General features: G+C 36.2%; 1 protein-coding gene across 5 annotated transcripts in view; it reads right to left on the minus strand.

The window, feature by feature from the left end:
* The window catches only part of rbm10 (RNA binding motif protein 10), a 367172-nt gene that overhangs the window by 260814 nt on the left and 90217 nt on the right, over window positions 1–16141 (minus strand). For 4 of the 5 annotated variants that reach the window (XM_039773884.1, XM_039773886.1, XM_039773882.1 and 1 more), the window contains 2 exons: window positions 6311–6380; window positions 4762–4859 (listed from right to left, as the gene is read on the minus strand). In XM_039773884.1, coding sequence (XP_039629818.1) covers window positions 4762–4859; window positions 6311–6380 — 168 coding nt within the window. The remainder of the gene's footprint in view (window positions 1–4761; window positions 4860–6310; window positions 6381–16141) is intronic. The other variant, XM_039773885.1, reaches the window with a different exon arrangement.

Consider the following 16141-nt stretch of genomic DNA (forward strand, 5'->3'; position numbering starts at 1 on the left):
AAGAAAGAAAACCTGTGACTTGGCATTTACAGTCACAGTGGGGCATTAGAAAGGTGTTATTACAGTTGGTATAAAGGAGCCAGGCATTTTTTGACACACTTCTGCCAAGTAATTTGTTAGCTGAAAGTACTCAGTGTTTGTATGTCAAAATATTTTCAAGCCAATCTGAAATAAAACTAATGCAGAAATACAAATTAATTTGTACACTGCCAATTCGGCTGCATTGCTTAATGTGTTTCTATTTCCAGAACTGTTTTGCTTTACTGGACTGCAGATGGATTGTGTATGTAGGGACAAGCTATTATACTATGTGCACATGACAGTTTTGCTGCCACCTTATATAATAGCAGATATGTTTGGTAACATGTGCAGCATTATCTATTTTGTTTACATTGGCACTCAGTTTTGTTTTCATTCTCCCCTTTGCTACTACCTCCAGTAGGACCACAGTGTGTCCTATAACTGAAATTTAGTGCACTTAATTTCTTAGTGAAATTTCTCAGCATACTTCAATTTTCTGAGATATCTTGAATACAGCATGCTGTAAATTGATTAAATTGTCAAAATAAAGAACACTGTCAAATTTTAAAACTCCCCTAAGGTATCTTAAAACAGAGAAACATTCTATGTGACTTCAATTACAGATTGGTTTACTCTTTCAAATTTACCCTGGGAAAGCACACCTTAACTTGCATAGTTTCTTCCTTTACTAGTCCAACAGACACTACTAATGGCAAAACACATTCCCAATACATGTTACATTAAACAAGGGTGAGGGTGATAGGGGGAGAGGGGTTGGGGTTGTTTGGTTTTAGGAGAACACAAGTTGAAAATTGTTATACCAGCCCATTTTAAACCAAAAAAAAAAAATTCCTGAAAATTATAATGATTTGGAATTTCTCCAACAATTTATCAGAAAATCTCAATTACCTACTCTCCATCATGGTTCAAAAGATTTTAACTCTTTCTTTAGATACATCTTTCAAGAACGTCATGTTTAAGAAAAGAGAACTAAAGTTAATTATAGACCTTCCTGAACCAATAACGTAATAAAGGACATTAATCAAGGCCATTTTTATATCACTTGAATTGGAATCTGCTCTCAATGAAAGCTTTTGAGCCTATATAAGCCTATTTGAGCCACGTTTTTAAACATATTGTAAAGAACGGCTTAATGTTTTTAAAATGGGAAATTCAACTGTCAAATCAGTTAATGTCCCAAAAGTCACTGAACATACTAAATATTATGACATTCATACATTTTTTAACTTTTTGTTTATTGACAATAGTAGTAGTCGTATTTCTTGCAAGCATATGGCAATTATGTGTGTTAGTTGCAAATTACTGCAACTATCTTGTTCATTTACACATTTTAGTACAAATCAGGAATGGTGATCAAAAAAAGGATAAAAAAGGAAATGTAACAATGTATACCAAAAGTTTATAATTATGACTAAAGTGGTTATACAGATAACATCATGAAATGCTGTAAATAAAATAAGAAAAAACACAACAATTCTGCATATATAAATACTAGTTTCCTTGGGAATGCTGATGAAGTGGGCCAGGCCAGGAGATATACTTATTTTTGAAGCGGAGTATTTTTTATTCATATTTTATTACCTGAACCTCTCCTTTAGCTATCAATATGTTACTTTCTTTAAAACACCACAAAAAGTATATTTTCAATTTCGTAATCTGTTCAAATTATTCTCCCCCACCAAAAAGTCATGCTTTTCATAATATGAAACTCAAGATGGCGAATAATCTTTAAAAGATTACATTTTGTATTAGCAGCAATGTGCTTTTTGGACATTTAAAAATTTCCCTTTGAGCAGTAAATGTTTCTTTTATTGTTCTCTCTTCTCTATTTAATCATTTGATACTGTATAATCATTATTTTAAATATAGGATGAGCCAAAATGAAGTACCACATTTCTCAACAGCATTGGGTGAGGTAGAATTAGCCGAATGGGATGGGTTGGGGGTCTTTTGATAGGCGATCCCTTGTAGTTTTCAGTTGACAACATTGAACAGAAAATCTCCAGGCTGTCCTCGGACTGTACGAATGCCTGAAAATGTCCAAGCAGTAAGAGGATCAATTTTGCAGTCTCCTAGACGTAAAGCGCACAACCATCCTTTTGCCTTAGGCATTTCCAACACATCTTTGAGGAGGATTTTGCATATTAATTTCCATCCTTACAAAATGATGGTAGTGTAGGAACTCACAGAGAGACTGGTAGATCCATAGAGTTGTGCGCGGACATTCTGCAAACTGTTTATCGAGATGCCATTGTCATGTTCAGCAACAAGGCACATTTCAATTTGAACTGTTGCGTAAATATGCAAAAATTTCGCTACTGGGCTAAAACCAACCCTTGTCAGCTTCATCACAGACTCCTGCACAGTAAGCGTGTTACAGTTTGGTGCGCTGTTACAGAATTTGGCATTGTAGGCCTTTAGTTTTTTGAACAGGGGGGAGCCACAGTCATCATCACTTCAGAATGTTACATTCTTATTCTGTTTTTAAATTATAAACTAAAATATCAAGAACTCACGTCCCGCAAGACGAGACTTTGTGCCAAGAGATTTACCCACACTCGGAGCCGGAAGTAAAAGACAGAGTAGATGTACTTTTTGTTGTTACCTCCTTTTTCCTTCCTCTATTGGTCTTGATGGAGGCTAGATAGTGATTTGTTTTGTTTGCCAGAATTCTGCCATCTAAGTATCAGGTTTACTTGTTTCCCCTTTTCAATAGTGGATGTATTCATACATTCACCACTATAGTGTGGAATCTAGCACTGCTAATTACTTCTATTATATTATCTTATTGAAAATCTATTTGCTCCACCATCCCTTTATGATTAATGCTATTAGAAAGTATTTTGCTTTGAAGCCTAAATACAGCCAAAGTTGACAAACTGTTGGATAAAACGAAGTCAACCTTTTCATTCAAGCTTTTCTTTACTAAATAAGGTGCTTTTCTAACTTGTTATAGTGCATGGATATTTACAATAAAGGCCTAAACTGTATATTATAGGAACTAAAGAACAACAATTTTGGCTTACTCAGTTAAAATAATTATGTCCCACTCTCAGTCTTAATCAGCAGTGTTTAAGGGGATGATTAATCAAGCTAAGAAAATGAAACATCTTCTCATCTGCATTTCAGCTGAAGCTGCTTGTGGATTTTTTTTTTTGGAATCTCGACAAATGATCCTATAGTTGTAGCTGAAATCATGGTTGGTCTACCTGATTTTGGCTTGGTAACAACAGAACCCCTAACTTTCCACTTTTTTTTTTTTTTTTTAAATCAGAGTTTGAACACTACTGACTGGCATTTTCAGATCTCCAGATATCTTTTTATACCCTTTTCCTGATTTATACAATTCAACGGAGTTTTCTCGCAGGTCCTTTGACAATTATTTTGCTTTCCCATGGCTCCAGCAAAGTCAGTGTAGCAAAGAATAAATTTAAATTGACTGTTTATACACAGACACTGATTACAATAAAAAAAAACTTACAGGTATGGGCATTCTCCTTTAATTACCCTTAATTTGAACCTGTGTGTATCAACTTGTGTGTTTATTATCAGCCCCAACATTCAAGGGCATGTAAACTTTTGATCAGGCCCATTTGGGTAATTTCAGTTATCATTATGATTTAAAATGTGCACATATAGTTAAGTGATAATAAAATGCCTTACCTGAGTACACTCCCTAATTAAAAGGAAAGCTTTCTGCATGATTACTTATATTTTGCAAACAGTGCCCAATATTTCACAAATTGTTACAGAGTATGTAAACTTATCAGTACAACTGTACTGTATACACTGCAGCTAGACTCTTTTATATTTTGACATATTATCTTTAAGATTGATCTTTATTGCGGCTATGGTATATCTACCTGAATAATACAAAACAGAGACGTATGTTTTTTAATAAAATCTTTAAAAGTATACTTTGAAATATGCTGCACGTGTCTTTTCAATCACACACTATCAAAAATTTTATAAAATAAAAGCTATGTAGTTTACAACAAATCAACCAACAAAATATTTTTAAAATCAAACATACAGATAAAAATTGCTTATCTGAGCCCGTAACAAACTCTGAAATGATTTAATGTAAAATTTATTAACTTTGTCTGAATGTCAACTACCGTGTACTGTTCACATTGATATCTCACAGACGAATACAAAGACTGTAATTAGGCTTAAGTCAAAATACTTAGCAGCTATTAACGTATAACAAGTACATGGGATATTAAAACCAAAAAAGGAAGGGAAAAATGCAAGAGATAGAACTAAGTTCTTAAGATCTGGCTGAATTCCACAACGGTATAAATCTGAACATTAACTATTCTTCTTGTAAAATTGAGAAATTTCAGAAATTGAAAATTTTACTGATTTAACTAATAGACATGGTAACAAGAAAACTTTACTTACACTATAGTACACTCTGTATTGTCTTCTGACAAAAAGGGCATAAATTAATTAATAACAATATGTGAAAAAAGAAAAACAATCTTATCTAAAAAGATATAAATGAAGTTGACAACTACCCTTCTATGTTCCATTCTTTTCTACACAATTACTGCTCACACTGATTAGGATGCAACTTAAAATTAACAAGTTCTAGAACCGTAACAAAATCTAAACCTGTGTGCAGTTCCCCCAGTATGGCCCAGCCATTGCCCTGTGAGACAGTACATTATGAGCTCTCTGTTAGACTGTCTGTGTTCATCATGAACAAATTGGTACTTGTTGTGAGCAGCGAGAAGTGACCTGATTGGTCTCCATCCATCGCGAAGCATCCTGCAAGTGATTAAACTCGACGAAGGCGAATCCTCGGCTCTGACCTGGAGATACAGCATTCAGATACAGATACGCAGTGTATTAGTGTCAGTGTCAACCAGCCTCCTCTTTGAAGCACATATACAGTCACAGTAAAAACAAAAAGGAGAAAGAAAAAGAGCTAGATAGAAAAACAATGGCCTGTAATGAAAGGCACTGAATGCCTCTTTAAAAATATTAACAGTGATGGGAAAAAGAAAAAAAAATACATAAAAAGATATTTCTACTTAAAAATGTACATTTTTTTTTATTCTGGACAGTGGTCAAACATTTAAGAGTTAACAAAGAACCTTTGATTTTAATTGTTACATTAAAATGCTTTTTGTCTCATTCAGACCAAAACCCTGAAACAATAAAGCAGACTAGAATTGTTACTGTATCACTGCCAGAAAAAGAAATAAACTCAAAGCAATGAAAATAGCTAGAGAAAAAAGGAATTATTTTTTAAGCATTTACATACATAGCACAGGATATGTACTGACCAAATGGAATAATAACTTATGAATCAGGGTATGTGAAAAGATATATAAATATTCTTTAATACTCTTTTATAAGACTTTATTTAAACAAACTTACACTTACTCTGCTACTTAGTTATTAAAACATTTAATTTTAAAAATGCCAACATTTCCCTACCTGGGCAACTTTATGGAAATTAAAAATACCAAGAGCATGTGGCTGAAAAGAGCATCCAAAATAAAATGACTAGCTGGATTGTTGCGGCTGCCCATTTGAAAGAGTGGTAAATTACTATGATTCTTAACAAAACTACAATTTGAACAATTGTTTAAAATTCTTCCTAGATGAATGATCTGCAACTGGTATTGTTTCTACCTCAATTCACAAAAACAAAGTGCCGATAATGATTTCAATTATATTTTCCAGGAAAGAAGAAAATTACAGTGGTAACTATTTTATTTGAATTCATCAATTTATACCCAAAATATCTAAAAATGATTAAGCTCAAGATGTATTAGCATAGTATAAGCAGGTATGGCTACTATATGATACAATACTGAAGGCTGATGAATTACTGCTGTTAGATATGTAAAAAGGGGTCCTCTTTAAATGCTAATTTCTGATTGTTGATTTGAATTTACTTTAAGGACTAGCCAAGGCAAAGATGGCACGTAAAGGAATGTTTAAAATTGTAAATGATGACCAAATGTCAAAACAGTATATTTCTTGCCACTGAATAGTAGTATTCATGGGGTTCAAATGAACCATTTTCTACTCAAAGAATATACAGATAAGTATACTGATTTTTCATGTGCTATCAGAATGAAATCTAAAATGTTTGCAGTTCAGAATAAAATACATAAGAAAAGGGAACCAGGAATATTACAGAAAAAATAATTGAAGAATAAGAAGAAACATCATGGAGAAAAAGTCACTCCAACCACAAAGTTAGTGGATGGATAGGGAAAGAAGGAAATGTCAATACTGCTTTTCTCACCTGAAGATTTGTTCCTCATCAAACGCACATCCTTTGCCTGGATACCTTGTTCCTGGAGATGTAAGCGGATCTATAAATTAAAAGATTTATACTTAGACACTAATCATGAAGGAACTGGTTTGATACAGATAGTTGCAATCTAGGTCTTGTTAAGTTTAAAAAGTGAAAGACAGTTTTAAGAATATGGGATGGGCATTTTAAAATTTCAAAAATATGTCAAAAGAAGTAGAAAATCATAGCCTTTTCATACACAAAACAGATAATGAAGTTACATGGGATCACAGCAATGAAACTAGAATATTTAAAAAATAGCAACTTTGTCTCTTGTCAACCTAGCTCACTGTCTTGAATGAGACTTAGTTTTCAATTTCACAACATACATAAAGACCAAACATACAGAACGTTCCAAACAAAACCTTTTTTCAATTATGTTTAATCCAAATATTTTTCATGCTTTTTATTTGAGTGTGAAGCTATAGTTCTCACTAACTCCTCAATCTTTTTTATTTCTTCCAGTTTTCAGCATTTTTCTCCAAAGTATGTTGGAGGCAAAACCTCTCCCTAGCTGTTTCAGTGGTGCATGACATCTATTACTTATATAATGTGAGATCATCCCATACTGGAACATAAAATACTGCGTTCCCTACTGAATCAATAAGGGATCCGATTTGTCCCATATTTTTGAATGCATTGTTTCATATATACACTAGCTCTTCAAAGTGCAGAGAACTGCATAACAGTTAAAATCAAACCAGTTACACAAGCAGAATGTATAAGTTTCCTTTTGTGGTGTGCTAACATTGCAGGCAGAGAAGATCTGTGAGCTCGATGAGACTGAGCCTCAGTGATGCTGCATTCACAAATTGATTGTTAGAAAAAAAATAAACTCACATTGTGCAGTACAGCAGAACATCCAGAACAAGATGATACATGCACTATAAACATTACTATTGTGATATCTGCTAATCCAAGTCTGCTCGTAAAAGAGGCTCCTGAGGTACAACAAGGTATTGGTCTGAGTGGAAGACAGAATTTCAGTGGATTAGCCCTGACCCTGACGGTTATCTGACTTCAAATAGCAAGTAGCTGGTGCTATTCATGTTTGAGCAGCGAAAGAACAGATGATACAGAGTGGAATCGTTTGATTCTTTTTGCCTTATTCATACGTCACCCAAAGCAGAAATGCTATGTTGGGGTTAATTATTTTTCTTACCTAAAGTAGCCTACATTACACTGGAGCCAAGAAAGTCTAGTCAATAATCACTGCAAATTGATCAATTATACAGTGCAACTATATATATATATATATATACATACATACAGTGTATGTATATATATATACATACATACAGTGATCCCTTGCTGTATCGCGCTTTGACTTTCGCGGTTATGCTCTATCGCGGATTTTATATGTAAGCATATGTAAATGTATATTGCGGATTTTTCGCTGATTTGCGGATTTCTGCGGACAATGGGTCTTTTAATTTATGGTACATGCTTCCTCAGTTTGTTTGCCCAGTTGATTTCATACAAGGGACGCTATTGGCGGATGGCTTAGAAGCTACCCAATCAGAGCACGTATTACATATTAACTAAAACTCCTCAATGCTATAACATATGCCTCCTGCGCGGTGCTCGATTGTTTGCTTGTCTCTGCCTCTATCTTACCCTCTCTGACATTCTCTGCGCCTGACGGAGGGGGTGTGAGCAGAGGTGCTGTTTGCACAGATGCTGTTTGCCTAGTGGATACGGACGATCCTCTAAGAAATGCCGCTTTATCGAGGTGCGCCCAAAAGCACACTTATTGATTTTTGATTGTTTGCTTTAATCTCGCGTGCTCTCTCTCTCTGACGCTCTCTGCGCTTGACGGAGGAGATGTGAGCAGAGGGGCTTTTTGCACAGAGGCTGTTTGCTTAGAAAATAGGGACGCTCCTGTAAAAAATGCTGAAAGGCTACCTTCGCATTGATCCCTTCATTGCCGCTGCTTTATCGCGGTGCTTGCATACTTAAAAGCACAACAGCCCTATTGATTTTTCATTGTTTACTTTACTCTCTCTCTCTCTGTGTTTGCACAGAAGCTGTTTGCTTAGAAGATAGGGACGCTCTTGTAAAAAATGCTGAAAGGCTACCTTCGCATTGATCCCTTCATTGCCGCTGCTTTATCGCGGTGCTTGCATACTTAAAAGCACAACAGCCCTATTGATTTTTCATTGTTTACTTAAATCTCTCTCTGACATTCTCCGCTCCTTACGCACTTTGAAGAGGAAGATATGTTTGCATTCTTTTAATTGTGAGAAAGAACTGTCATCTCTGTCTTGTCATGGAGCACAGTTTAAACTTTTGACTAAAGGGTGTTATTTCATGTCTAGAGGGCTCTAATAATGTTAAAAAACGTATTTAGAAGGTCGTAAACAGGTTTTCTATGCTCTAACTGCGAAAATATTAGATTTATAAATAAAGAATCCTACTTCGTGGAAATTCATTTATCTGTCTGGAGCGGATTAACCGCGATAAACAAGGGTTTACTGTATAACTGTGCGGAGAATATTTATAAACAGTGTGGAGAGTTCCTAAGGGCTTAAAATATATAAAAATAGTCATACAAACATATGGTTTCTACTTGCTGGATTTTTCATCGCGGGGGTTCTGAGCATAACCTCGCGATCGAGGAGGGATTACTGTGTGTACACACAGTAATCCCTCCTCGATCGCGGGGGTTGCGTTCCAGAACCCCCCGCGATAGACACATATACATATATACAGTGGTGTGAAAAACTATTTGCCCCGTTCCTGATTTCTTATTCTTTTGCATGTTTGTCACACAAAATGTTTCTGATCATCAAACACATTTAACCATTAGTCAAATATAACACAAGTAAACACAAAATGCAGTTTTAAATGATGGTTTTATTATTTAGGAGAAAAAAATCCAAACCTACATGGCCCTGTGTAAAAAAGTAATTGCCCCCTGAACCGAATAACTGGTTGGGCCACCATTAGCAGTAATAACTGCAATCAAGCGTTTGCGATAACTTGCAATGAGTCTTTTACAGCACCCTGGAGGAATTTTGGCCCCCTCATATTTGCAGAATTGTTGTAATTCAGCTTTATTTGAGGGTTTTATAGCATGAACCGCCTTTTTAAGGTTATGCCATAGCATCTCAATTGGATTCAGGTCAAGAGTTTGACTAGGCCAATCCAAAGTCTTAATTTTGTTTTTCTTCAGCCATTCAGAGGTGGATTTGCTGGTGTGTTTTGGGTCATTGTCCTGTTGCAGCACCCAAGATCGCTTCAGCTTGAGTTGACAAAGATGGCCGGACATTCTCCTTCAGGATTTTTTGGTAGACAGTAGAATTCATGGTTCCATCTATCACTGCAAGCCTTCCAGGTCCTGAAGCAGCAAAACACCACCAGAACATCACACTACCACCACCATATTTAACTGTTGGTATGATGTTCTTTTTCTGAAATGCTGTGTTCCTTTTACGCCAGATGTAACGGGACATTTGCCTTCCAAAAAGTTCAACTTTTGTCTCATCAGTCCACAAGGTATTTTCCCAAAAGTCTTGGCAATCATTGAGATGTTTCTTAGCAAAATTGACACAAGCCCTAATGTTCTTTTTGCTTAACAGTGGTTTGCGTCTTGGAAATCTGCCATGCAGGCCGTTTTTGCCGAGGCTCTTTCTTATGGTGGAGTCATGAACACTAACCTTAATTGAGGCAAGTGAGGCCTGCAGTTCTTTAGACGTTGTCCTGGGGTCTTTTGTAACCTCTCGGAGTCGTTGTCTCTGCGCTGTTGGGGTAATTTTGGTCGGCCGCCACTCCTGGGAAGGTTCACCACTGTTCCATGTTTTTGCCATTTGTGGATAATGGCTCTCACTGTGGTTCGCTGGAGTCCCAAAGCTTTAGAAATGGCTTTATAACCTTTACCAGACTGATAGATCTCAATTACTTCTGTTCTCATTTGTTCCTGAATTTCTTTGGATCTTGGCATGATGTCTAGCTTTTGAGGTGCATTTGGTCTACTTCTCTGTTTCAGGCAGCTCCTATTTAAGTGATTTCTTGATTGAAACAGGTGTGGCAGTAATCAGGCCTGGGGGTGGCTACAGAAATTGAACTCAGGTGTGATACACCACAGTTAGTTTATTTTTAAACAAGGGGGCAGTTACTTTTTCACTCAGGGCCATGTAGGTTTGGATTATTTTTCTCCCTAAATAATAAAAACCATCATTTAAAAACTGCATTTTGTGTTTACTTGTGTTTTATTTGACTAATGGTTAAATGTGTTTGATGATCAGAAACATTTTGTGTGACAAACATGCAAAAGAATAAGAAATCAGGAAGGGGGCAAATAGTTTTTCACACCACTGTATGTATGTATGTATGCGTACGTGCGTGCGTATATATAGTAGATATATATATATATATATATATATATATATCAAAATACCTGCGCTTCGCAGCGGCGAAGTACTGCCTTAAAAGTTTTATTAAGAAGAAAATGTAACCTTTTTAAACTGAAGGAAAATATATCAATAATTATTTGTTAAGGATCTCTTTGTATACCACATTGCGAGTTCGGCCCTCCGGTTGTAATATGACCCCAAGCTGTGCGCTGAGCTTACTCTTAAGCATGCAACGTACAGCTGGCCATGTGAACAGTAATCTTGTTTCAAATCTCACAGCTTGGATTGCTGATGTCATAATCGGTTTGACTTTCATGGTTTGTTTCAATTACGAGTGGCAATAGTAATACGACAATATTTGTAGGACTTGTGTTTAAGTGACATTCGGCATCTGTCAAGCGTTGTAAGTATACAACCAGTTTCATCGATAACTTCACATCCAACTTTGGAGAGTTTAAACATTCATAAACATCAAAGTGTCCACTACTGAAATTGTCACCTGTGAATCTAAGATGTTTAAGAGGCATTGGCGGTTGTCCAAAGGTGTAAAATATTTGGCCATTTCGGTACACTTGAAAGCGACAACCGAACAATTCAGCGGCAGCCATCAACTCACATGCAGATGCATAGGTGAAGGGCTTAAGCATTTCACTCCTCTAGTGCTCCTGTGTAGTATAATTATCTCCTGTACCGTCATCAGTCCACACCTTGAACCTGTCCCAGTCATTCAATACGCAAGACACAATGTTTCTCCAGATATCAAGAGTGAGCCTGATATGGCCGTGCAATATGTAACAAAGAGAATGGAAAAGATAGGTGCCATCTCCGGGCATGGAAACAACTCTGTAAGAGACAGTTCTTTGATCGATGGTGATCACCTCGATAGACATCTTAATGCGGGTACGGTTGGAATGATAAAGGAAATGGGTACCTGAACAATGTAAAGTAAGTCTAAAATACCTACACAATAACTATAATCGTAATAAATGAACAATAAAACAGCGGAGAAGCCGTGGATTAAATAAAAAGGCTGCAGTTATCAGCAGGGAGATGTGAATCCTGTGGCGAAGCAAGGAAGGGAATGTAGAGACTGGAGCGACGGACGGCCTTATATAGGCAGGCAGCCAACAACATGGGAGGCGGTGGAATGGGGGACCCAATGCCGCCTCACACGGTGACGGAGCTGCAGGCTATGGATGCATATATGTACATAAGTAGGATTCAGTTAGCGTTGGGAACCCGCATACCAAATTTCTTGAAGAATGGCCCATAAGTAACAAAGACTGTTGGAAAGTTAATTATGGTGGGTGACAGCGGCATCATACCACCGAAATAAGTATGTACATTGGTTTCGGTTAGCGCAGGGAAGCCGTCTACCAAATTTCATGAAGATGGGGCCATGAATAAGAAAGTTCAACATGGCGGACGTTGTTGACCGTTACGCGTAGAATTTCGAAAAGAAACCTGCTTAACTTTTGTAAGTAAGCTGTAAGGAATGAGCCTGACAAATTTCAGCCTTCTACCTACATGGGAAGTTGGGGAATTAGTGATGTTTGTAAAAATTCAATATGGCGGCCGGCAGTGGCGTCATACCACAGAAATAAATACATACATCGGTTTTGGTTAGCGCAGGGAAGCCACCTACCAAATTTCGTGAAGAGGGGGCCATAAATAAGAAAGTTCAACATGGCGGACGTTATCGACTGTTATCGACCGTTACGTGGAGAATTTCAAAATGAAACCTGCTTAACTTTTGTAAGTAAGCTGTAAGGAATAAGCCTGCCAAATTTCAGCCTTCTACCTACACGGGAAGTTGGAGAATTAGTAATGAGTCAGTCAGTGAGTGAGTGAGTCAGTGAGGGCTTTGCTTTTTATTAATATAGATATTAATACACTTAAAGGAAATATGATACACTGAAATTAAATTGCAGTTCATTTTGATTACAAATTTTAATTGTGTGATTAATTGAGATTAAGCTTTTAAATCGGAGAGCAGCACTACTAAAAATGAAATTCTCAAATTCAACTGCAATGACATAATGCTTAGATTTTTAATATAATTCAAGATATTTTAATTTAAACAAACTGTTTAAAGGTGCTTTTGTAAGTGTTTTTAAATCTGGTTTGTCAATCAGAAAATCTCTGCTAATATTTTCTAACATTTGCTGTTGTAAAACTATTTCCATCACTAGTATAAATAAAAAAAAAAAAAACTTACTAAAAAGTAATTTAACAGGTTAGTCAAATTGATTTAAAATTCAAATGTCAAACACCCGCTGCTTTAATAGCCCAAATCTGTTAATTAATTATGTTTAAATTCACACAATTAACCTTGAAGTTGGAACACATTTTTCAGGTTTACATTAATCCACTAATACAGGAGTCTTGTGAAAACAGCCTTTGTTATTCTGTTTTAAAAGCATCTTATATAAGTGATCAGACTTTGTTATCCATTTGTTATTTGTAAATCCAGAGTTACAAAATGTACTGGACTGTTATTTAAAGTCAATTAATTTTAACTGAGAGACTGCATCACATTCACCAACATATCATTGAAACATAGGATACTAGCTGCATCGCCCATTTAAAATGTGTTGAAATTTAATAAATCAACTAGCAAAATACCCGCGCTTCGCAGCGGAGAAGTAGTGTGTTAAAGAAGCAATGAAAAAGAAAAGGAAACATTTTGAAAATAACGTAACATTATTGTCAATGTAATTGTTTTGTCACTGTTGTGAGTGATGAGTGTTGTTGTCATATATATATATATATATATTAATTATATATATATATATATTTTTGCACACACACACACACACACATACATATATATACACATATCTATACATATACACATATACACACACACACACATATACATACATATATATCTACATATATACACACAAATACATATATTATATATATACATACACACACACATATTATATATATACATACACACACACATATGTAAACATATATATACATATACATACTTATCTACATATATACACACACAGCTATTTCAGATCAGTGCAATACGCTGCTTGTTAAAACGGATAACTCCCGCTCTTACGTGCAAGTCTGCGTGGATATTATGAACTATCGATTTGTTCAAGTTCTATTTAAATTTTAAATAGAAGGAATTTTTATTTAGTCGACAGAAATATCTTTGGTAGGAATGGTAAAAACAGACAGGAATATTATTCCTGAATAAATCAACTCAAACCTTAAACAACTTATAATATTTTGCTCTCCATAAAAATATATCCTGTCTAAATTATACAAGTTAAAAATAAAGTAAACGTTAAAAGAACAAACATTCAAATTTCTTTACTCTTATGTAATTTTATATAAAAATAAACTTAGATTTTAAATATCCCAAAAGATTTTGCTCTCCATAAAAATATATCCTGTCAAAATTATACAAATTCAAATATGAACATGCTGCATAACAAAACCTGGAAATATAAATAAAATGTGTTCCTTTCAGCAATAACAAATCAAATCATTCAGTTGTCTTTGCTCATATGTCATTTTAGAGCTGGACGCCTGGCATCTTTTTTGGCAACAAGTTCGTTTCTGTTTGGTGTGAGGTTCTGTGTTGTGGAGATTCTCAGGATGGATTGCAGGTGCTCATCAGTGAGGCGACTCCTGTGTGCTGTTTTGTTAGTCTTTATCACTGAGAAGAGCTTCTCACACAGATATGTGCTACCAAACATGCACAAGGTTCGAGCCGCATGTAGACGGACTTTTTTTGTTCTTCAAAGTCACCAAAGCGCCGTGCAAACTCAGTGCGCTCAGTTTATCAGCAAAGTGCGTATTTGGGAACACCGTAGTGACGACTTGGTTTAACATTACTTGGCAACAGGGAAAGTGGGGCAAGTTGCACTGGTGCATTTGTGTCTCCCATAAAAGCAGCTTCACTTGAAATCACTTTGTGATTGTGCACGGTAAAACGTCCGCTGAAGTGTCAGATTCTTATTTAATTCTTCTGCTTTCTGTATCTTCTGCATTGCATTCAGGTCTTTCAGGTTACCCTGATGTTTTGTCTCATAGTGCCGTCTTAGATTAAATTCTGTAATTACAGCCACATTAGCTCCACAAATGAGACACACGGGTTCAGTAAACATATACTCAGCCTCCCATCGGTTTTAAAGGCTCTATTTTCAGAATCAACTTTTCTCTTCAGCATCGTGTGAGCTAGCTTCGCAATAACTTGCAGCATCATAAGCTAGACTTGATTAACGCGTAAGTGTTCGCAAGGCAGCTGAAGCGCTGCATTATGGGATCTGTAGTTTATTGTGTTACCAGCGCTTCATATACCCGGCCATTAATAACAATAATACAGTATATAAAATGATCTCGGGCGGATATAATTACATGCGGGCGGATGTGGCCCGCGCCCTTGAGTTTGACACATATGGACTAAATAGAACTTGAAAAGATATATTTTTTCAAATGTGATCGCGCAATTCAGATAGAGTTGACGCAAGACTACAGCCTGCATGCCTCAATAAGTCATCCTCCCTCGCTCTTACTTTTTTACCGTTCATCTAATGAATACACTGAGTATGGCTTTACCAAAACAATCATTGATGGCGAATAAAGTATCCATTATTCGAGTATGTAGATCGGGATATATATATACATATATATATACCCGCGTATCGCAGCAGAGAAGTAGTGTGTTAAAAAAGCTAGAAAAAGAAAAGGGAACATTTTAAAAATAACGTAACATGACTGTCAATATACAGTATTTGTTTTGTGAGTGTTACTGAGTGTTGCTGTCATCAAGGATTTGATTATCATTATTTCTTTCAATCAGGTTCGTATTTGTAGGATGTGTTGTGTTCAAGTTACATTCCGTGTTTGTCAATCGTTGTAAAGATGACAGGTTTCATTCATCGATTCGTTTCTTACTGCATCAATAAACAGCTCGTCTTCTTCTTTATCTGAGACCTGACACACTGCATGCACGGGTTTTTTACACTGTCTTCCTTTAGCGGGACATTGACTTTTTCCACGTGTGCTTTGTTTCGCAGTAGCTGGATTTATGAATATGCTTGTATGTATCAGGCGCTTCATATTTTTGCTGCCTTTTCAATTGTGTAATTCGGTTTTGTTCAGCTCTTTGGAACTGTTGCTTTTATCTGTGCACTGCGTCAGTTCACGTGAGCCACTCGGTGTACATGCATCGAAGTTTCCCAGCTGTGCTGGTGCCATCTCGTGCTATGTCCATGGCTGTATTTAATGTTACCTTAGTCCTGGCACTTAAAACTTTCTCTCGCAGTTTCGCTGAGTTTGTGTCAAACACCACCCTGACCATCTCATCTTCCTCTGCATAAGCACAGTCCTTCACCCGTGAATATTTAGTGGAGTTTGCTATTGGATTGCCGCTGACGGACGGCCTTTATATGGG

The sequence above is a fragment of the Polypterus senegalus genome, chromosome 13, assembly GCF_016835505.1.
Source record: "Polypterus senegalus isolate Bchr_013 chromosome 13, ASM1683550v1, whole genome shotgun sequence".
NCBI lineage: Eukaryota > Metazoa > Chordata > Cladistia > Polypteriformes > Polypteridae > Polypterus > Polypterus senegalus.